Here is a 25,244-nt window from a genome sequence, read left to right as displayed (position 1 = left end):
ACAATGTAATTTATTACCCTAAATGGCAAGATTTTTGTTTCTGACTGGTAAATTTTTAATAGTTATTAAACTATTATTTTTTATTTGCTATTATTTTATTTTTATTTATTATTTAATTATTTACAAATACTTTCTTCAAATTAAAAAGCTAGTTAGCTAATTCATGATTGTCAACTTTTTAATATTTGACATCTTTTTACCTTGGTCAACTTTTGAATCATTGTCATATTTTTAATCTTGTCTTAGTGTGACCATGGTCATCTCTTTAATCATCATCTTTTTGATCGCCATCTTTTGTCATCGTTTTAATCTTTGTCAACGTTTTCTTGTTTTCATCGTTTTCATCGTTTTGCCGTAGTCAACTTTTGGACGTCAGCAGCTTAATCAGCGTTTGTCATCGTTGCGGCAGCAGATCAGCTCTCCCACGTAATTTCTCGAGAAATTACTTTTTCTAGTTATTATTATTCTTCTTCTACTTATTCCGCCCTTTTTTTGATTGCTATCTACTTTTTAACGCTTCATCGTAGAATCGTCGTTCAACTTTCTAAACGTGTGTCATCTTTAGGAGATGTGGGCTATTACTTTTTATGTTTTCAGCTTTTCAACTTTTAACGTTATTCAACTTTTTTCATCGTTTTTTTATAATGGTCGTCTATGGGAATCATCGTTAAACTTTTTGTCAACTTCCCTCTTTTCCTCAGCGTCTATCATCGTCATACTTTAGCGTAGAAACGTCATTTCAACTTCAAAAGCGTCCATCATCGCTCAACTTTCTCCTCGTAAATCAGCGTTGTCGTATCTTCTATACTTTTCGACTAGTGAGCGTTTAAATATGGTGTGGTTTTTGTTAAATTTTCAGCTTTTCCATTAGTGTGTATTGGGTCATTTAGAGTGCGTGATGTCACAGCCAGAGTGCGAGGGTGCGCTTTTTAAAGACAGAACTTCTGTCTCTAACTCGTCACTACAGCCACAATTTTTACTCTATCAACATAATTACTTCACTAAATCGTAGTCATACTTGTCTTCTTTCTAATGATGTGTCTGGATATACCCTCAGACCTATACTTTAGTCGCTATCAACCTTAAAGCGCAGAGAGATCCCGAAATTCTCCCATAGACTCTAATGATAATTTTCGGCAGACGTCTGGGGAGAAAAACAGAGGAGACATATTTTGAAATTGCCACTGTGGCTACAAGCTTTTATCCTCAAACATAAAATTCACACCATTTGCTCATTGAAGCCTTGGGACTCGTAAAATGAAATAATTTTTGTGATAACTATCATGGTTTAGCTGGAACAAGCCTGTTTATACAGGGTGAAACTCTGTTTTTACAGAGCAGAGTGAGCCTGATTTTCCCGCCTTTTGTCTCCATGGCGACGGCGCAGCTGCAGATTTGACTGACAGGTCAAACTGCTGATGCTCAGTGTACAGAGCAGTTCCATGCTTGTTACTGATTAGTCAACCACACTATTGGATTGTGTAGTGATTAAGCACACACAACCTCTAAATCCTTTCAAAATAAAAGCACCAATGTAATTTATTACCTTAAATGGCAAGATTTTTGTTTCTGACTGGTAAATTTTTACTAGTTATTAAACTATTACACAGGTAATTATTTACAAATACTTTCTTCAAATTAAAAAGCTAGTCAGCTTCTTTATGATTGTCAACAATGCACTCTGGTCAACTTTTTAATCTGTGATATATTTTTTACCTTGGTCAACTTTTGAATCATTGTCATATTTTAATCTTGTCCTAGTATGACATTGGTCATCTTTTTAATCGCCATCTTTTGTCATCGTTTTATTCTTTGTCAACGTTTTCTCGTTTTCATCGCTTTGCCGTAGTCAACTTTTGGACGCAGTCAACTTTTTTGACGTCAGCAGCTTAATCAGCGTTTGTCATCGTTGCGGCAGCAGATCAGCTCTCCCACGTAATTTCTCGAGAAATTACTTTTTCTAGTTAGTGGGAGAGCTGAACAGCTCTCACACTATTGTTATCTTCGGTCTTTATTATTATTATTCTTCTTCTACTTATTCCGCCCTTTTTTTGATTGCTATCTACTTTTTAACGCTTCATCGTAGAATCGTCGTTCAACTTTCTAAACGTGTGTCATCTTTAGGAGATGTGGGCTATTACTTTTTATGTTTTCAGCTTTTCAACTTTTAACGTTATTCAACTTTTTTCATCGTTTTTTTATAATGGTCGTCTATGGGAATCATCGTTAAACTTTTTGTCAACTTCCCTCTTTTCATCAGCGTCTATCATCGTCATACTTTAGCGTAGAAACGTCATTTCAACTTCAAAAGCGTCCATCATCGCTCAACTTTCTCCTCGTAAATCAGCGTTGTCGTATCTTCTATACTTTTCGACTAGTGAGCGTTTAAATATGGTGTGGTTTTTGTTAAATTTTCAGCTTTTCCATTAGTGTGTATTGGGTCATTTAGAGTGCGTGATGTCACAGCCAGAGTGCGAGGGTGCGCTTTTTAAAGACAGAACTTCTGTCTCTAACTCGTCACTACAGCCACAATTTTTACTCTATCAACATAATTACTTCACTAAATCGTAGTCATACTTGTCTTCTTTCTAATGATGTGTCTGGATATACCCTCAGACCTATACTTTAGTCGCTATCAACCTTAAAGCGCAGAGAGATCCCGAAATTCTCCCATAGACTCTAATGATAATTTTCGGCAGACGTCTGGGGAGAAAAACAGAGGAGACATATTTTGAAATTGCCACTGTGGCTACAAGCTTTTATCCTCAAACATAAAATTCACACCATTTGCTCATTGAAGCCTTGGGACTCGTAAAATGAAATAATTTTTGTGATAACTATCATGGTTTAGCTGGAACAAGCCTGTTTATACAGGGTGAAACTCTGTTTTTACAGAGCAGAGTGAGCCTGATTTTCCCGCCTTTCGTCTCCATGGCGACGGCGCAGCTGCAGATTTCACTGACAGGTCAAACTGCTGATGCTCAGTGTAGACAGCAGTTCCATGCTTATTACTGATTACTCAACTACACTATTGGATTGTGTAGTAATTAAGCACACACTTCCTCTAAATCCTTTCAAAATAAAAGCACCAAGCCAAATAATTAGCTTTAATAGCAATATTTCAACTTTTAGATGGGTAATTATGGCTATTTAAAGATAGATTAACAGTTTAGTAATTACCCACACGTGCTTCCTCTACATCCTTTCAAAATAAAAGCACCAATGCCAATTATTAGCTTTAACTGCACTGTTTTTGCTTTTTGAATGGGTAATTAAAGACTAATTGACAGTTACGCTATTACCCCCACACATTTCCTCTAAATCCTTTCAAAATAAAAGCACCAATTACAATTTATTACCTTTAATGGCAAGATTGATTAAAAAATTTGTGGTTCTGAATACTTACCAATCGTTAATGGGACTACTTTAGAGTTCAGTAAATAGCCACTCAAACTTATTAGGGTGCTTTTATTCTGAAAGGGCTGAATCTAAATCTTTTGCTTTAATAGGGCTATTCTTGCTATTGAATGATAAATTATGATTATCTAATGACTATTTTATAGTTTAGTAATCGCCCACACACAACCTCTAAATCCTTTCAAAATAAAAGCACCAATGTATTTATTACCTTAAATGGCAAGATTTTTGTTTCTGACTGGTAAATTTCTACTAGTTATTAAAATATTACACAGTTAGGTAATTATTTACCAATACTTTCTTCAAATCAAAAAGATAGTCAGCTTATTTATGATTGTCAACAATGCCCCTTGGTCAACTTTTTAATCTTTGACATCTTTTAACCGTGGTCAACTTTTGAATCATTGTCATCTCTTTAATATTGTCATAGTATGACCTTGGTCATCTTTTTAATCATCATCTTTTTAATCGCCATCTTTTGTCATCGCTTTAATCTTTGTCAACGTTTTCTCGTTTTCAACGTTTTCATCATTTTGCCGTAGTCAACTTTTTGACGTCAGCAGCTTAATCAGCGTTTGTCATCGTTGCGGCAGCAGATCAGCTCTCCCACGTAATTTCTCGAGAAATTACTTTTTCTAGTTATTATTATTCTACTTATTCCGCCCTTTTTTTGATTGCTATCTACTTTTTAACGCTTCATCGTAGAATCGTCGTTCAACTTTCTAAACGTGTGTCATCTTTAGGAGATGTGGGCTATTACTTTTTATGTTTTCAGCTTTTCAACTTTTAACGTTATTCAACTTTTTTCATCGTTTTTTTTATAATGGTCGTCTATGGGAATCATCGTTAAACTTTTTGTCAACTTCCCTCTTTTCATCAGCGTCTATCATCGTCATACTTTGGCGTAGAAACGTCATTTCAACTTCAAAAGCGTCCATCATCGCTCAACTTTCTGCTCGTAAATCAGCGTTGTCGTATCTTCTATACTTTTTGACTCGTGAGCGTTTAAATATCGTGTGGTTGTTGTTAAATTTTCAGCTTTTCCATTAGTGTGTATTGGGTCAGTTAGACTGCGTGATGTCACAGCTACAGTGAGAAGGTGCGCTTTTTTAAGACAGAACTTCTGTCTTTAACTTGTCACTACAGCCACAATTTTTACTCTATCAACGTAATTACTTCAATAAATCGTAGTCATACTTGTCTTCTTTCTAATGATGTGTCTGGATATACCCTCAGACCTATACTTTAGTCGCTATCAACCTCAAAGCGCAGAGACATCCTGAAATTCTCCCATAGACTCTAATGATAATTTTTCGCAGACGTCTGGGGAGAAAAACAGAGGAGACATATTTTGAAATTGCCACTGTGGCTACAAGCTTTTGTCCTTAAACATAAAACTCACACCATTTGCTCATTGAAGCCTTGGGACTCGTAAAATGAAATAATTTTTGTGATAACTATTATGCTTTAGCTGGAACGAGCCTGTTTATACAGGGTGAAACTCTGCTTTTACAGAGCAGAGTGAGCCGGATTTTCCCGCCTTTCGTCTCCATGGCGACGGCGCAGCTGCAGATTTGACTGACAGGTCAAACTGCTGATGCTCAGTGTACAGAGCAGTTCCATGCTTGTTACTGATTAGTCAACTACACTATTGGATTGTGTAGTAATTAAGCACGCACTTCCTCTAAATCCTTTAAAAATAAAAGCACCAAGCCAAATAATTAGCTTTAAAAGCAGTATTTCTGCTTTTAGTAGGGTAATTATGACTATTTAAAGATAGATTAACAGTTTAGTAATTACCCACACATGCTTCCTCTACATCCTTTCAAAATAAAAGCACCAATGCCAATTATTAGCTTTAACTGCACTGTTTTTGCCTTTGAATGGGTAATTATGATTATTTAAAGACTAATTGACAGCTAAGCTATTACCCCCACACATTTCCTCTAAATCCTTTCAAAATAAAAGCACCAATTACAATTTATTACCTTTAATGGCAAGATTGATTAGAAAATTTCTGGTTCTGAATACTTACCAATCGTTAATGAGACTACTTTAGAGTTCAGTAAATAACCACTCACACTTATTAGGGTGCTTTTATTCTGAAAGGGCTTAATCTAAATCTTTTGCTTTAATAGGGCTATTCTTGCTATTGAATGATAAATTATGACTATCTAATGACTATTTTATAGTTTAGTAATAACTCACACACAACCTCTAAATCCCTTCAAAATAAAAGCACCAATGTAATTTATTACCCTAAATGGCAAGATATTTGATTCTGACTGGTAAATTTTTAATAGTTATTAAACTATTACATAGTTAGGTAATTATTTACAAATACTTTCTTCAAATCAAAAAGCTAGTCAGCTTATTTATGATTGTCAACAATGCACCTTGGTCAACTTTTTAATCTTTGACATCTTTTAACCTTGGTCAACTTTTGAATCATTGTCATCTCTTTAATATTGTCATAGTATGACCTTGGTCATCTTTTTAATCATCATCTTTTTATTCGCCATCTTTTGTCATCGTTTTAATCTTTGTCAACGTTTTCTCGTTTTCATCGTTTTCATCGTTTTCATCGTTTTAATCGTTTTGCCGTAGTCAACTTTTGGACGTAGTCAATTTTTTGACGTCAGCAGCTTAATCAGCGTTTGTCATCGTTGCGGCAGCAGATCAGCTCTCCCACGTAATTTCTCGAGAAATTACTTTTTCTAGTTATTATTCTTCTTCTACTTATTCCGCCCTTTTTTTGATTGCTATCTACTTTTTAACGCTTCATCGTAGAATCGCCGTTCAACTTTCTAAACGTGTGTCATCTTTAGGAGATGTGGGCTATTACTTTTTATGTTTTCAGCTTTTCAACTTTTAACGTTATTCAACTTTTTTCATCGTTTTTTTATAATGGTCGTCTATGGGAATCATCGTTAAACTTTTTGTCAACTTCCCTCTTTTCATCAGCGTCTATCATCGTCATACTTTGGCGTAGAAACGTCATTTCAATTTCAAAAGCGTCCATCATCGCTCAACTTTCTCCTCGTAAATCAGCGTTGTCGTATCTTCTATACTTTTCGACTAGTGAGCGTTTAAATATGGTGTGGTTTTTGTTAAATTTTCAGCTTTTCCATTAGTGTGTATTGGGTCATTTAGAGTGCGTGATGTCACAGCCAGAGTGCGAGGGTGCGCTTTTTAAAGACAGAACTTCGGTCTTTAACTCGTCGCTACAGCCACAATTTCTACTCTATGAACGTAATTATTTCACTAAATCGTAGTCATACTTGTCTTCTTTCTAATGATGTGTCTGGCTTTACCCTCAGACTTATACTTTAGTCGCTATCGACCTCAAAGCACAGAGAGATCCTGAAATTCTCCCATAGACTCTAATGATAATTTTTGGCAGACGTCTGGAGAAAAACAAGGAGGAGACATATTTTGAAATTGCGACTGTGGCTACAAACGTTTGTCCTCAAACATAAAATTCACACCATTTGCTCATTGAAGCCTTGGGACTCGTAAAATGAAATAATTTTTGTGATAACTATCATGGTTTAGCTGGAACAAGCCTGTTTATACAGGGTGAAACTCTGCTTTTACAGAGCAGAGTGAGCCTGATTTTCCCGCCTTTCGTCTCCATGGCGACGGCGCAGCTGCAGATTTCACTGACAGGTCAAACTCCTGATGCTCAGTGTAGACAGCAGTTACATGCTTATTACTGATTACTCAACTACACTATTGGATTGTGTAGTAATTAAGCACACACTTCCTCTAAATCCTTTCAAAATAAAAGCACCAAGCCAAATAATTAGCTTTAATACCAACATTTCTGCTTTTAGATGGGTAATTATGACTATTTAAAGATAGATTAACAGTTTAGTAATTACCCGCACGTGCTTCCTCTACATCCTTTCAAAATAAAAGCACCAATGCCAATTATTAGCTTAAACTGCACTGTTTTTGCCTTTGAATGGGTAATTAAAGACTAATTGACAGTTACGCTATTACCCCCACACATTTCCTCTAAATCCTTTCAAAATAAAAGCACCAATTACAATTTATTACCTTTAATGGCAAGATTGATTAAAAAAATTTGTGGTTCTGAATACTTACCAATCGTTAATGGGACTACTTTAGAGTTCAGTAAATAGCCACTCAAACTTATTAGGGTGCTTTTATTCTGAAAGGGCTAAATCTAAATCTTTTGCTTTAATAGGGCTATTCTTGCTATTGAATGATAAATTATGACTATCTAATGACTATTTTATAGTTTAGTAATCGCCCACACACAACCTCTAAATCCTTTCAAAATAAAAGCACCAATGTAATTTATTACCTTAAATGGCAAGATTTTTGTTTCTGACTGGTAAATTTCTACTAGTTATTAAAATATTACACAGTTAGGCTATTATTTACAAATACTTTCTTCAAATCAAAAAGATAGTCATCTTATTTATGATTGCCAACAATGCACTCTGGTCAACTTTTTAATCTGTGATATATTTTTTACCTTGGTCAACTTTTGAATCATTGTCATATTTTAATCTTGTCCTAGTATGACATTGGTCATCTTTTTAATCGCCATCTTTTGTCATCGTTTTATTCTTTGTCAACGTTTTCTCGTTTTCATCGCTTTGCCGTAGTCAACTTTTGGACGTAGTCAACTTTTTGACGTCAGCAGCTTAATCAGCGTTTGTCATCGTTGCGGCAGCAGATCAGCTCTCCCACGTAATTTCTCGAGAAATTACTTTTTCTAGTTAGCATTGTTGTTTTACTTATACCATAACACCCTATTTTTTTCCTAATACTTCATATTTTAAAGCTCAATAATCCAAAAATGTGTTGTATTTTATAAACATTGATATGTTTTCTTCTCATCAGCCTTATTCTGTGATTATTACAACCCTGATGGGGAGTGTGAGTGGCACTATGAGCCCTGTGGAAAGCCATGCATGAAAACATGCAGGAATCCTTCAGGAACCTGCTACAATAAAATTCCTGCACTAGAAGGTACAAATGACATGAAAGTCCAGTTAGTCCACAGTTTATATTTTTAGGGCTGTGTTTGCTCACAGCGAAGTGAGCAAAGCCCTTTGGTTACAGTTAGAGAAAGGTTGTGATGCTGTTAAAGTTTATGGAATACAGTGGGCTCCATTGTCCTTCAGGCTTTGTGACCAAAATCTTCTGAACAGCAACAAATGTAATCAAAGCTAAATGTAGCTTGATGTGCATTAGGCCGATGGAAGTGACAGGGTTGGCCTAGGTTTATTTAACTGGCTGGTATTCTGAACATTTGCAGATTTTTAGAGAGATTCTACTTTTTTCATGATAAAACATTTGATTGATTAATGATTTAAAGCTACATCATCTAACTTAGACAGGATTTTTACAGGCATATATGAGTAATGTATGTTGCTCATTTCAGATGAACTCATCGATAGATAATGAAAAAGAAACCTTGTAAACACTGAATTATTTTGTGTGACATTTTGACATGTGATGCTTTAAACATTTTTAAAAACAAGCAAAATCTGTTTACTACATTAAAGATAAACTTTTTTTCCGACATTTTCATTATAGGTTGCTATCCACGTTGTCCTCCAGAAAAAAAATATTTAGAAGAAGTTACCATGAAGTGTGTGTCAAGGGAGCAATGTGGCTGTTATGATGAGGACGGAAACCATTATAATATAGGGGAGCAAATGCCTTCAAACCGAAGCTGTGAAACCTGGTGAGGAAATGTTCACCTTACCATTACTGAAATAGATGGTGAACAGCCATTAGCAGTAAGGCATCTGTGAACCATGCTTAGTAATAATCTCAGGTTTTCTTTTTTAACTTTCTTTTCAGTCACTGTTCTTCAGGAACAAAGAACTGCTTAGAAGGTAAACTTAAAAGACATCCTTATTGCCAGAGTTCAGACTTTTTTTCTGAATCCTGTACAAAAAAACAATATTGTTAAGACGTTGTAACATCATTATAATTTAGGGAAATGAGCAAAAGTATTTTGACTCACTGGAAATAATTTGCAATGAACATTTTTTTGGCTTCCAGGCTGCACCACAACACCCCCACCAACAACAACCACAGAAAACCCCACCACCACAACAACAACATTCACAACACCCACAACCACAAAAACAACACCCACAACCACAGAAAGCCCCCCCCCCACCACCACAACAACAACCACAGAAAGGCCCACCACCACCACAACAACCACAGAAATCCCAACCACCACAACAACTACAGAATCAACCACAACACCTACAACCACAGAAAGCCCCCCCACCACAACAACCACAGAAATCCCCACCACCACCACAACAACCACAGGAACAACCACAACAGGCACAACATCCACATCATCCATTCCCTGTCACCCCTTTTGTAAGTGGTCGGATTGGATAGACAAGGATTACCCTGAATATGGAAAAGATGGAGGCGATCGTGAGCGTGTAGACAGTATTACTGTCCCAGATATAGGCAGTTGCAAGAACATTCTAAATATAGAATGTAGAGCAACACAATACAAGGATTTACCTATACATGAAGTGGGACAAAACGTGACATGCAGCCCAACATATGGATTAATTTGTAATAACAAAGACCAACAAAATCCCTCTATCTGTTATAACTATGAAATACGAGTCAAGTGTTGTATTGACACCTGTCCTCCGGGCACATCAACAACCACAGAAATCGCCACCACCACAACAACCACAGAAATCCCCACCACCACAACAACTACAGAATCAACCACCACCACAACAACCACAGAAAGCCCCACCACCACAACAGCTACAGAAATCCCCACCACCACAACAACCACAGAAATCCCCACCACCACAACAACTACAGAAAGCCCCCCCACCACAACAACTACAGAATCAACCACAACACCTACAACCACAGAAAGCCCCCCCACCACAACAACCACAGAATCAACCACAACACCTACAACCACAGAAAGCCCCCCCACCACAACAACTACAGAAATCGCCACCACCACAACAACCACAGAAATCCCCACCACCACAACAACTACAGAATCAACCACCACCACAACAACCACAGAAAGCCCCACCACCACAACAGCTACAGAAATCCCCACCACCACAACAACCACAGAAATCCCAACCACCACAACAACTACAGAATCAACCACAACACCTACAACCACAGAAAGCCCCCCCACCACAACAACTACAGAAATCCCCACCACCACAACAACCACAGAAATCCCCACCACCACCACAACAACCGCTGGAACAACCACAACAGGCACAACATCCACATCATCCATTCCCTGTCACCCTTTTTGTAAGTGGTCGGATTGGATAGACAAGGATTACCCTGAATATGGAAAAGATGGAGGCGATCGTGAGCGTGTAGACAGTATTACTGTCCCAGATATAGGCAGTTGCAAGAACATTCTAAATATAGAATGTAGAGCAACACAATACAAGGATTTACCTATACATGAAGTGGGACAAAACGTGACATGCAGCCCAACATATGGATTAATTTGTAATAACAAAGACCAACAAAATCCCTCTATCTGTTATAACTATGAAATACGAGTCAAGTGTTGTATTGACACCTGTCCTCCGGGCACATCAACAACCACAGAAATCGCCACCACCACAACAACCACAGAAATCCCCACCACCACAACAACTACAGAATCAACCACCACCACAACAACCACAGAAAGCCCCACCACCACAACAGCTACAGAAATCCCCACCACCACAACAACCACAGAAATCCCAACCACCACAACAACTACAGAATCAACCACAACACCTACAACCACAGAAAGCCCCCCCACCACAACAACTACAGAAATCGCCACCACCACAACAACCACAGAAATCCCCACCACCACAACAACTACAGAATCAACCACCACCACAACAACCACAGAAAGCCCCACCACCACAACAGCTACAGAAATCCCCACCACCACAACAACCACAGAAATCCCCACCACCACAACAACTACAGAAAGCCCCCCCACCACAACAACTACAGAATCAACCACAACACCTACAACCACAGAAAGCCCCCCCACCACAACAACCACAGAATCAACCACAACACCTACAACCACAGAAAGCCCCCCCACCACAACAACTACAGAAATCGCCACCACCACAACAACCACAGAAATCCCCACCACCACAACAACTACAGAATCAACCACCACCACAACAACCACAGAAAGCCCCACCACCACAACAGCTACAGAAATCCCCACCACCACAACAACCACAGAAATCCCAACCACCACAACAACTACAGAATCAACCACAACACCTACAACCACAGAAAGCCCCCCCACCACAACAACTACAGAAATCCCCACCACCACAACAACCACAGAAATCCCCACCACCACCACAACAACCGCTGGAACAACCACAACAGGCACAACATCCACATCATCCATTCCCTGTCACCCTTTTTGTAAGTGGTCGGATTGGATAGACAAGGATTACCCTGAATATGGAAAAGATGGAGGCGATCGTGAGCGTGTAGACAGTATTACTGTCCCAGATATAGGCAGTTGCAAGAACATTCTAAATATAGAATGTAGAGCAACACAATACAAGGATTTACCTATACATGAAGTGGGACAAAACGTGACATGCAACCCAACATATGGATTAATTTGTAATAACAAAGACCAACAAAATCCCTCTATCTGTTATAACTATGAAATACGAGTCAAGTGTTGTATTGACACCTGTCCTCCGGGCACATCAACAACCACAGAAATCGCCACCACCACAACAACCACAGAAATCCCCACCACCACAACAACTACAGAATCAACCACCACCACAACAACCACAGAAAGCCCCACCACCACAACAGCTACAGAAATCCCCACCACCAAAACAACCACAGAAATCCCAACCACCACAACAACTACAGAATCAACCACCACCACAACAACCACAGAAAGCCCCACCACCACAACAGCTACAGAAATCCCCACCACCACAACAACCACAGAAATCCCAACCACCACAACAACTACAGAATCAACCACAACACCTACAACCACAGAAAGCCCCCCCACCACAACAACTACAGAAATCCCCACCACCACAACAACCACAGAAATCCCCACCACCACCACAACAACCGCTGGAACAAACCACAACAGGCACAACATCCACATCATCCATTCCCTGTCACCCTTTTTGTAAGTGGTCGGATTGGATAGACAAGGATTACCCTGAATATGGAAAAGATGGAGGCGATCGTGAGCGTGTAGACAGTATTACTGTCCCAGATATAGGCAGTTGCAAGAACATTCTAAATATAGAATGTAGAGCAACACAATACAAGGATTTACCTATACATGAAGTGGGACAAAACGTGACATGCAGCCCAACATATGGATTAATTTGTAATAACAAAGACCAACAAAATCCCTCTATCTGTTATAACTATGAAATACGAGTCAAGTGTTGTATTGACACCTGTCCTCCGGGCACATCAACAACCACAGAAATCGCCACCACCACAACAACCACAGAAATCCCCCCCACCACAACAACTACAAAATCAACCACAACAGCTACAACCACAGAAAGCCCCCCCACCACAACAACCACAGAAATCCCCACCACCACAACAACTACAGAATCAACCACCACCACAACAACCACAGAAAGCCCCACCACCACCACAACAACCACAGAAATCCCCACCACCACAACAACTACAGAATCAACCACCACCACAACAACCACAGAAAGCCCCACCACCACAACAGCTACAGAAATCCCCACCACCACAACAACCACAGAAATCCCCACCACCACAACAACTACAGAAAGCCCCCCCACCACAACAACTACAGAATCAACCACAACACCTACAACCACAGAAAGCCCCCCCACCACAACAACCACAGAATCAACCACAACACCTACAACCACAGAAAGCCCCCCCACCACAACAACTACAGAAATCGCCACCACCACAACAACCACAGAAATCCCCAGCACCACAACAACTACAGAATCAACCACCACCACAACAACCACAGAAAGCCCCACCACCACAACAGCTACAGAAATCCCCACCACCACAACAACCACAGAAATCCCAACCACCACAACAACTACAGAATCAACCACAACACCTACAACCACAGAAAGCCCCCCCACCACAACAACTACAGAAATCGCCACCACCACAACAACCACAGAAATCCCCACCACCACAACAACTACAGAATCAACCACCACCACAACAACCACAGAAAGCCCCACCACCACAACAGCTACAGAAATCCCCACCACCACAACAACCACAGAAATCCCCACCACCACAACAACTACAGAAAGCCCCCCCACCACAACAACTACAGAATCAACCACAACACCTACAACCACAGAAAGCCCCCCCACCACAACAACCACAGAATCAACCACAACACCTACAACCACAGAAAGCCCCCCCACCACAACAACTACAGAAATCGCCACCACCACAACAACCACAGAAATCCCCACCACCACAACAACTACAGAATCAACCACCACCACAACAACCACAGAAAGCCCCACCACCACAAACAGCTACAGAAATCCCCACCACCACAACAACCACAGAAATCCCAACCACCACAACAACTACAGAATCAACCACAACACCTACAACCACAGAAAGCCCCCCCACCACAACAACTACAGAAATCCCCACCACCACAACAACCACAGAAATCCCCACCACCACCACAACAACCGCTGGAACAACCACAACAGGCACAACATCCACATCATCCATTCCCTGTCACCCTTTTTGTAAGTGGTCGGATTGGATAGACAAGGATTACCCTGAATATGGAAAAGATGGAGGCGATCGTGAGCGTGTAGACAGTATTACTGTCCCAGATATAGGCAGTTGCAAGAACATTCTAAATATAGAATGTAGAGCAACACAATACAAGGATTTACCTATACATGAAGTGGGACAAAACGTGACATGCAGCCCAACATATGGATTAATTTGTAATAACAAAGACCAACAAAATCCCTCTATCTGTTATAACTATGAAATACGAGTCAAGTGTTGTATTGACAACCTGTCCTCCGGGCACATCAACAACCACAGAAATCGCCACCACCACAACAACCACAGAAATCCCCACCACCACAACAACTACAGAATCAACCACCACCACAACAACCACAGAAAGCCCCACCACCACAACAGCTACAGAAATCCCCACCACCAAAACAACCACAGAAATCCCAACCACCACAACAACTACAGAATCAACCACCACCACAACAACCACAGAAAGCCCCACCACCACAACAGCTACAGAAATCCCCACCACCACAACAACCACAGAAATCCCAACCACCACAACAACTACAGAATCAACCACAACACCTACAACCACAGAAAGCCCCCCCCACCACAACAACTACAGAAATCCCCACCACCACAACAACCACAGAAATCCCCACCACCACCACAACAACCGCTGGAACAACCACAACAGGCACAACATCCACATCATCCATTCCCTGTCACCCTTTTTGTAAGTGGTCGGATTGGATAGACAAGGATTACCCTGAATATGGAAGAGATGGAGGCGATCGTGAGCGTGTAGACAGTATTACTGTCCCAGATATAGGCAGTTGCAAGAACATTCTAAATATAGAATGTAGAGCAACACAATACAAGGATTTACCTATACATGAAGTGGGACAAAACGTGACATGCAGCCCAACATATGGATTAATTTGTAATAACAAAGACCAACAAAATCCCTCTATCTGTTATAACTATGAAATACGAGTCAAGTGTTGTATTGACACCTGTCCTCCGGGCACATCAACAACCACAGAAATCGCCACCACCACAACAACCACAGAAATCCCCCCCACCACAACAACTACAAAATCAACCACAACAGCTACAACCACAGAAAGCCCCCCCACCACAACAACTACAGAAATCGCCACCACCACAACAACCACAGAAATCCCCACCACCACAACAACTACAGAATCAACCACCACCACAACAACCACAGAAAGCCCCACCACAACAACAGCTACAGAAATCCCCACCACCACAACAACCACAGAAATCCCCACCACCACAACAACTACAGAAAACCCCCCACCACAACAACCACAGAATCAACCACAACACCAACAACCACAGAAAGCCCCACCACCACAACAACCACAGAATCAACCACAACACCTACAACCACAGAAAGCCCCCCCACCACAACAACTACAGAAATCGCCACCACCACAACAACCACAGAAATCCCCACCACCACAACAACTACAGAATCAACCACCACCACAACAACCACAGAAAGCCCCACCACCACAACAGCTACAGAAATCCCCACCACCACAACAACCACAGAAATCCCAACCACCACAACAACTACAGAATCAACCACAACACCTACAACCACAGAAAGCCCCCCCACCACAACAACTACAGAAATCCCCACCACCACAACAACCACAGAAATCCCCACCACCACCACAACAACCGCTGGAACAACCACAACAGGCACAACATCCACATCATCCATTCCCTGTCACCCTTTTTGTAAGTGGTCGGATTGGATAGACAAGGATTACCCTGAATATGGAAAAGATGGAGGCGATCGTGAGCGTGTAGACGGTATTACTGTCCCAGATATAGGCAGTTGCAAGAACATTCTAAATATAGAATGTAGAGCAACACAATACAAGGATTTACCTATACATGAAGTGGGACAAAACGTGACATGCAGCCCAACATATGGATTAATTTGTAATAACAAAGACCAACAAAATCCCTCTATCTGTTATAACTATGAAATACGAGTCAAGTGTTGTATTGACACCTGTCCTCCGGGCACATCAACAACCACAGAAATCGCCACCACCACAACAACCACAGAAATCCCCACCACCACAACAACTACAGAATCAACCACCACCACAACAACCACAGAAAGCCCCACCACCACAACAGCTACAGAAATCCCCACCACCAAAACAACCACAGAAATCCCAACCACCACAACAACTACAGAATCAACCACCACCACAACAACCACAGAAAGCCCCACCACCACAACAGCTACAGAAATCCCCACCACCACAACAACCACAGAAATCCCAACCACCACAACAACTACAGAATCAACCACAACACCTACAACCACAGAAAGCCCCCCCACCACAACAACTACAGAAATCCCCACCACCACAACAACCACAGAAATCCCCACCACCACCACAACAACCGCTGGAACAACCACAACAGGCACAACATCCACATCATCCATTCCCTGTCACCCTTTTTGTAAGTGGTCAGATTGGATAGACAGGGATTACCCTGAATATGGAAGAGATGGTGGAGATCGTGAGCGTGTAGACAGTATTACTGACACAGATATACGCAATTGCAAGAACACTCTAAATATAGAATGTAGAGCAAAAGAATACAAGGATTTACCTATACATGAAGTGGGACAAAACGTGACATGCAGCCCAACATATGGATTAATTTGTAATAACAAAGACCAACAAAATCCCTCTATCTGTTATAACTATGAAATACGAGTCAAGTGTTGTATTGACACCTGTCCTCCGGGCACATCAACAACCACAGAAATCGCCACCACCACAACAACCACAGAAATCCCCCCCACCACAACAACTACAAAATCAACCACAACAGCTACAACCACAGAAAGCCCCCCCACCACAACAACCACAGAAATCCCCACCACCACAACAACTACAGAATCAACCACCACCACAACAACCACAGAAAGCCCCACCACCACCACAACAACCACAGAAATCCCCCCCACCACAACAACTACAGAATCAACCAGCACCACAACAACCACAGAAATCCCCACCACCACAACAACTACAGAATCAACTTCAACACCAACAACTACAGAAAGCCCCACCACCACAACAACTACAGAATCAACTACAACACCAACAACCACAGAAAGCCCTATCACCACAACAATCACAGAATCAACCACCGCCACAACAACGACAGAAAGCCTCCCCACCACAACAACTACAGAATCAACTACAACACCAACAACCACAGAAAGCCCCACCACCACAACAACCACAGAAACAACCACAACACCAACAACTACAGAAAGCCCCACCACCACAACAACTACAGAGTCAACCACACCACCAACAATCACAGAAAGCCCCACCACCACCACAACAACCACAGAAATCCCCACCACCACAACAACTACAGAAATCCCCACCACCACAACAACCACAGAAACAGCCACAACACCAACAACTACAGAAAGCCCCACCACCACAACAACTACAGAATCAACCACCACCACCACAACAACCACAGAAAGCCCCTCCACCACCACAACAACCACAGAAATCCCCCTCACCACAACAACCACAGAAACAACCACAACACCAACAACCACAGAAAGCCCCACCACCACCACAACAACTACAGAAATTCCCACCACCACAACAACCACAGAAACAACCACAACACCAACAACCACAGAAAGCCCCACCACCACCACAACAACCACAGAAATCCCCACCACCACAACAACTACAGAAATCCCCACCACCACAACAACCACAGAAACAGCCACAACACCAACCACTACAGAAAGCCCCACCACCACAACAACTACAGAATCAACCACCACCACCACAACAACCACAGAAACAACCACAACACCAACAACCACAGAAAGCCCCCCCACCACAACAACAACTACAGAAATTCCCACCACCACAACAACCACAGAAACCACCACAACACCAACAACCCCAGAAAGCCCCACCACCACAACAACATCCACAACACCCACAACCACAAAAACAACACCAACCACACCAACAACCACAGAAAAAATAACAACCACTGAAAGCCCCACCACCACAACAGCAGCCACTGAAAAAACAACATCACATACTTCTGCCGTAACAGGAAAACGCTCCACCACACTAAGTATGTCAACTGAATATATTCATACAAAAGGATACAATACTACAACCATAACAGCACAACCAGTAGTTAGCCCTACACATTTAACCAGCATATCCCACATCACAACACATTCTGGTTCTACACCATCTCCACCCCCGCCGCCAGATAACTGTACTTATCTCAGTCCACCAAGAAAGGTATTTCAAGTTTCATATATATGTTTACTGTTCTTCAAAGCCTAAGTAAATATTTAGTCTGAATACTGATATCAATCTTCTAAACATTTTAGATTAACATCCTACAATTCATTACTATTTTTCACTTAGCTTTTTAACCTCACTGGAGGCTTCATATTTCTGTATGGATGAACAGAGCATAATATATGTCTTGTCACTATCTTGTAATTACCAACAGTCCTTTTTATCCTTAATAGAATGGTGAATCATGGAAACCGGATCAGTGCAACACTGCAACATGTCTTAATGGTACCGTAGTCACAGAGCATGTACCATGTGAAAAAGTGACTACTACTACTTGTGAAAATGGGCTGGAACCTGTCCAAGTTTATGATCCGTCAGGTTGCTGTTTCCACTATGAGTGCAGATGTAAGAAATTACCTATTAATATTAACATAACAAGTATACAGTGTTGCTTTGATGTAGCTACTCCCTCATTGTTGCAGGTGTTTGCTCTGGCTGGGGAGATCCACATTATCTGACATTTGATGGCGATTATTACAGCTTCCAGAAAAACTGCACATATGTCTTAGTTAAAGAGATCACTCCCAAATATAATTTTACGATTCATATTGATAATGAAAACTGTGATCCCACTGGAACTGTGACCTGTCCCAAGTCCTTGATTGTGTTTTACAAAAACTATACAATTCTTCTTACACAACAGAGACAACCAAAGACTGTGAACATGGTAAATATCTGTTTAACAGACTGTCTTTAATTATCTTCTCTTTAAAAGCCTATGCATTATATTTAATGTAGTGTTTGTGTGTTTGGTGAACATGACCAACTCATTGACCTTATAAATGTTTAGGTGTACGTCAATGGCAAGCAGGTGTTCCCAACCTACTCTAACCAGGACTTTACCATCACCAGTACAAGTGCAATTGAGATGCTTTTGAAAATCCCAGCAATTGAAGCAATTGTGTCATTCAAAGGGATTATATTCACTGTTGAATTGCCATATTCTCTTTTCAAGAACAACACAGAAGGACAATGTGGTAAGATGGTCAATCAGCCGACAGGCAACTTGCCACTGTAGCAGAATAATCATGTTTAAATTAATGACTTGTTATATTTAAGCAAATTTGTGATGGAAAACATGTGATGAAAAAGTTCATAATTAAGTGTCAATATTTGATATTAAGGCACCTGTGACAATAATACAAGCAATGACTGCAGATTACCTAGTGGCCAGATTCACCCTTCATGCTCTGAGATGGCAAACTCCTGGAATGTAAATGATACGAACAAACCCTATTGTGAGAAGCCACCAGCACCAGCACCAAGACCAACAATACCAACAAAACCCACAACAACATCAACAACACCACCACCAATTTGTGAAGTTCTGCACAGCAAGTAAGACTCTATAAAAGTGTGGACACGCTGACGCTTACCAAATCCCTTTTGGTAACTTATTTTCTTATGAATGTTTATTCAGGGTGTTTGAAAACTGCACCAAAGTCATTCCAGTGGAGAACTTTTATAAGGCATGTATATATGACGTTACCCACATGCCAAACTCCACCGTGGGCTGTTCCAGTGTGCAGGTGTATGCCAAGTTATGTGCTGATGCCTCTATCTGTGTAGACTGGAGGAGCGCCACAAAAGGATTGTGTGGTACGTTTTTTAAGGAAGGAAACATGCTTACAATCAGAAACACGCATACTTCTCATCGTTCTTAAAATAAATGGACCTTCTTTTCTTTTAGATTACAAATGTCCAGCCAATAAAGTCTACAAACCCTGTGGACCCACTTTTGAACCTACCTGTAATGCAAGGTACAGTAATGTTTTAGTTTGGATTATGTTGTCTTTTGGTTACTAACTAACTAATGATAACTTCCTTGCACTGAGCAGGAAAGTACTGCTCTCAGAGCTTGAATAAGGTGGCTCACACTAAGCAGAGGAATACTGACCACTACGGTCCAGGTGCACTCGCACACAGCTGCGACCACGTTGCGCTACTAAAATTTGGCACACAGGAATCTTCACGTCAGTGGCATCCCCAATTTTTTTCTATTCCATGGGGTGCCCGGGGCGGGGGCAGAGAAAATCTTGGGGTGACATACCGAATTATTATTGATCAGATGGAGTTCAACTCATGGCTTTCGCTGCATGCTACTTGTCTCTTTTCCATTAAAAATGACGATAAACATCAAAAACTTTTACCTCACTTTTGAGAAACACAAAGATATTTCATAATTTTTTAATTATCATCATCTAAATCTAAAGCGTCACCAGTAGGCTTTCTCAATCATTCTAAATTAAAAATTAACAGATATAATAAAAATAATATTAAAATCAGCAGCAGCAGCGCAGCCCATCAGTTTTCCTCATTAATCATTTACTAATCATTGGGGTTTTGGTTTGTATTTATTTATGGTTTGTATTTATGTCTTGATTGAAAATGCCTGTATAGATTGTATGCACTGAATGTTAGTGGAGCTTCTCTGGGGGGGGCGTACCCCCTGAGAAATGGCCCCCCCACACTGGGGGTGCCACTGCTTCACTCCTTGGTCTCATCTGCAGACACAGAAGAAACGAGAAGGGGAAGAACCCAAATGCAACAACCAAACACAGAACTGAAGTGTTACGCACAAACATAAACTCACTGCACTTGCAGGATAAAAAGAAAACACAAATATAATTCTCTGCACCGCAGTACCAAAGCTCTAAACAGAAAACAAATGTTTGAACTAAATGACTGTGAATGAACTAAGCAGCACTGCAAAGCGCTACAGGCTAAAACTAAATTAAACAGCACTGAATACATACTGAAAAACAAAATCTAAACATGGATTGACCTAAAAGCAAAGACAAACCTTCACAGGAGACAAAAACACAGGACATCAAAGAAACCAAAAACTCCACGACTTCTAATTCTCCTCCATATTGCTTCAGAAAACTCCTTGTAACTGTGCTTACGATATAACATAACGCCAGCAAAAACTAAACAAAGCTCAGGGTTTATTTACACACAAAAACAGGTGTCAAAATCAATATTGAACATAACCACCGGAAGTGACGTCAAAAGAAACAGACACCCAAGGAGGACAAGGAGAACCAAAACACCAGGGCCAATTGTAACAGTCTGGACTGCATGACACACATCAATCATTAATTTATTGATGCAAAAATAATCTTGTTTTTGTTTTGTTTCCCATCAAACATAGATACAATGACAAGTACGGGCAAGAGTGCCAGGGAGCTAACCACAGCATGGCCTGTTCGTTCACTGAGGGATGTTTCTGCCCAAAGGGGCTGACTTTGTTTGGTTCCAACTCTGACATTTGTGTTTCTGCATGTAAGGCGATGTTCTCTGTTGAACTGTCCATTTATTTTTTAGTAAATTAATACATTTAAAAATGAAATTAATTTGTATTATTATTTAAGGCTGTGCTGGACCTGATGGTTCTCCTAAAAAGGTAAATATTACAATACAAGTCACTTTTACTATATTCATCCTAATTGTTTCTGTTATAACTGTATTTTCCCTCAATCCCATAAACAGTACGGCGATACGTGGCAGAGTGGCTGTCAGCAGTGTGACTGTAATGAGAATGCGATGGGTGTCCGGTGTCAACCTCTCACATGTCCCATACAAGATCCAGTTGTCTGTAAGGGAGACGGACAGGTTCTGGTGACTAGAACAGTGGGCTGTTGTAACCAGTCACAGTGTGGTAAGTCATTTAGGACTGTGTAGTACTTACATTACAGCCTTTAAGTACTTCAAGATTCGTAAACATATAAAGCATATGTAACTTGTGACATGTGACTGCTTAAGTTACTGCATCGTCCATATTTCATTTCCCTACCAGAGTGTGATACGCACCTCTGTCCATCACCAATACAAAATTGCCAACTGGGATTTAAATTGGAGAATCAAACGTCAAGTGACAGCTGCTGCCCCTCGTATGGATGTGGTAAGTTCTGAATAAAGTTGTAATTACTCATACTATTACTGTGTATTTGCACTTTGGGTGATCATAACTTCAAACTTCTTTCTATTCAGTACCCAAGAATGTCTGTGTCTTCAATGAGACTGAGTACAGGGTAAATGTGTTTTTGTGTACTTTCATCATTACCAGAGAAAAGTGGCGCTTTGTTTCCTGGTCTTTATACTAAATTGACTCAGACCTCATGTTTCTTGTTTACAGCCTGGTGTGGAGTTCTTCCCAAACCCATGTGACACCTGTCAATGTAGTAAAACTCAGGATCCTGAGACCAAGTTAAATGTCCACACATGTCATTCTAAAGAGTGTTTGACTCTGTGTCCAAAGGTAAGCGTTAGTGTTGTCTTGGTGGTTAGAAACACATGTACTAATATCTAATATACTCACACCTTACATGTGCATTTTCCTTTGATACAGGGATTTGTGTACCAAAAGCAGCCTGGACAATGTTGTGGATCGTGTAAACAGATCAGCTGTGTTGCAGAGATCCCAGGCTTCGATACAGTCATTATTAATGTAAGACATTCAGAATCCATGGCAGTGTACTTGAATTGTGTTATTATTCCCAATGGTTTAACTGGCCTTATTTACACTTGTTACAGTCCTCCCAGTCTTGGTCACCACCAAATGACAAATGCAGCACATACAGCTGCAAGGAGGTCAATGGTGTCTTCACAGTTCAAAAAGACAAAATGATCTGTCCTCCATTCGATCAAGATAACTGCGTTCCTGTAAGTATAAACACAAACAAGCATGAATTCATATTTCTATATTATGTTTAGAGGTAATAGTGCTGCAGTGGTTGCACTGGTTCATTCTGGTTCTAATCAGCCCACCTGAGTCGAATACATAGAAAACAATTTCCCCAAAGCTTGACCTACAGTATTCTACATCATATATATGTTTTGGTTTCTTAAAAGGTGACCATTTTTGTTGGTGTATAAGTCAAGTGTAATTATGTAACAACTCATAAAATGTGTAACAGTGATTGTCATCTGTCTGTATATTTTACCACATTTTTACAGGGAACAGAACAAAGTGACACAAATGGTTGTTGTAAGACCTGTAAGTATGAGTTTAGATTCTAAGTAAGAAAATGCTATTAAAACTAAAACTTCAAACTAGCCTTAAGAGCTAAACAGATTCTATTAACTAATTTATTTCTATTATTAAAAAACAAATAAAGCTCATCATCATCAAGTTTTATAGCCTGGTCTGACAACCATGTAAAATCTATAATTAGTCTGTACACACTAATAATGGGAGAACAAAGTTTAAAATAAAAAGTTTTTTTATTGTTTTTATAATTTATCGATTAATCACCCAATTCACAAGGCAAAATGTTTTTTCTTCATTAATGAACAATCTGGTCCAGTTCAAGCCTTATAATATCTTTCCACACATTAGATGTTTTCATTAAATATTTAATCATTTGAAATATTCTAGTGTTTCTAATATTTTGTCTACAGAGTTGAGAGTGACTTCTGTTTTATAATTTGATCTGTCATTTGCAGGCACTCCTCGTTACAGCTGTAAGATGAACACCAACACAACCTATCTTGTCGTCGGCAGCTGCAGGTCAATTGAGCCTGTGGACATCAAAAGCTGTGAGGGATCCTGTGAATCATCATCATCAACAATGTAAGATATAGCATCATAGACTTACTGTACACCAACGTCACCATTTACATTTCATTTATTAAAAAAGTTATTCACACTAAACAGCACTTGACTGACACAGAACCTGTCTGAAATGTCATTCACAGGTACTCTGCAGAGAGCAACAGTTTGACGCACTCATGCAAATGCTGTCGAGAAATGCTCACCAGTAACAAGACAGTGAAGCTACTGTGCACCGGTGGCATCAAGAGAGATCACACTTACATTTCAGTGGACAAGTGTGGTTGCCAGGTTGCTAAATGTTCTTCTGAGGAAGAGACATAAAGGACTTAAGTTCACTAATATTTACTAATGTCTCTTTTAACTGTACTCTTCAATAATGAATGTCCTAAAGCAATTACAAAATCAGGACTCACTACTTGAACACACTCCTCTTTAATTTTAACAGCAAAATAATGAAAAATGCATTTTACACATATTTTATGCTCCTATGAGTAAGATGCTGTGGTCTAAGAACATACTGTATCATGAGGAGGCTGATTTCAGATATCAGCACATGTGGGTTTCCTGACATCTTTTTTAGCTTTAAAGAGATAATTTAAACAAATTAAAGGTGATGGATATTGATACAAATGTATATAAATAATATACATTCTACCTTAACAATCAATTGTTCAATTTTCTTCATTCTCTAAATTTTTGGTGATATTAAAAATTCTAAGTTCATGCATCAATATGAGGTCTTGTTTTTATTTCTTGGTTATTTATCTGGCGCAACCAGCTGCTGAAACCAAGCAAATCAGTTAAGCAAACAATTGGTGCAAAATAAATAAAAAGGGATGTACCTTAGGCTGACACATTCATAACTATATACCAATAATAGTGTTAAAGTGCACACAATCATACAAACATATACATATATACATAGACATGTGCATTGTTATATATAATCTCATACTACTTGGTTATTTCTTAATTACATTTTGTATAAGGGTTTAATGCAGCTC

General features: G+C 40.1%; 1 protein-coding gene across 1 annotated transcript in view; it reads left to right on the top strand.

Moving 5' to 3' along the window:
- LOC114857335 (mucin-5AC-like) overlaps positions 1-24,971 on the top strand; it is a 39,686-nt gene extending 14,715 nt beyond the window's left edge. The window contains exons 26-44 of the mRNA XM_055509833.1: positions 8,296-8,424; positions 8,995-9,145; positions 9,265-9,299; positions 10,759-11,459; positions 19,474-19,660; positions 19,808-20,021; positions 20,104-20,282; positions 20,374-20,443; positions 21,838-21,968; positions 22,058-22,089; positions 22,176-22,344; positions 22,483-22,587; positions 22,677-22,717; positions 22,822-22,944; positions 23,035-23,133; positions 23,220-23,348; positions 23,643-23,682; positions 24,132-24,258; positions 24,384-24,971. Of these exons, the coding sequence (XP_055365808.1) occupies positions 8,296-8,424; positions 8,995-9,145; positions 9,265-9,299; positions 10,759-11,459; positions 19,474-19,660; positions 19,808-20,021; positions 20,104-20,282; positions 20,374-20,443; positions 21,838-21,968; positions 22,058-22,089; positions 22,176-22,344; positions 22,483-22,587; positions 22,677-22,717; positions 22,822-22,944; positions 23,035-23,133; positions 23,220-23,348; positions 23,643-23,682; positions 24,132-24,258; positions 24,384-24,561 (2,840 nt within the window). The 3' untranslated portion in view covers positions 24,562-24,971. The remainder of the gene's footprint in view (positions 1-8,295; positions 8,425-8,994; positions 9,146-9,264; positions 9,300-10,758; positions 11,460-19,473; positions 19,661-19,807; positions 20,022-20,103; positions 20,283-20,373; positions 20,444-21,837; positions 21,969-22,057; positions 22,090-22,175; positions 22,345-22,482; positions 22,588-22,676; positions 22,718-22,821; positions 22,945-23,034; positions 23,134-23,219; positions 23,349-23,642; positions 23,683-24,131; positions 24,259-24,383) is intronic.
- The last annotated feature ends 273 nt before the right edge of the window (positions 24,972-25,244 follow it).

Source organism: Betta splendens, chromosome 6, assembly GCF_900634795.4.
Source record: "Betta splendens chromosome 6, fBetSpl5.4, whole genome shotgun sequence".
Lineage (NCBI taxonomy): Eukaryota > Metazoa > Chordata > Actinopteri > Anabantiformes > Osphronemidae > Betta > Betta splendens.
This window is presented reverse-complemented; position numbering and strand designations above follow the sequence as displayed.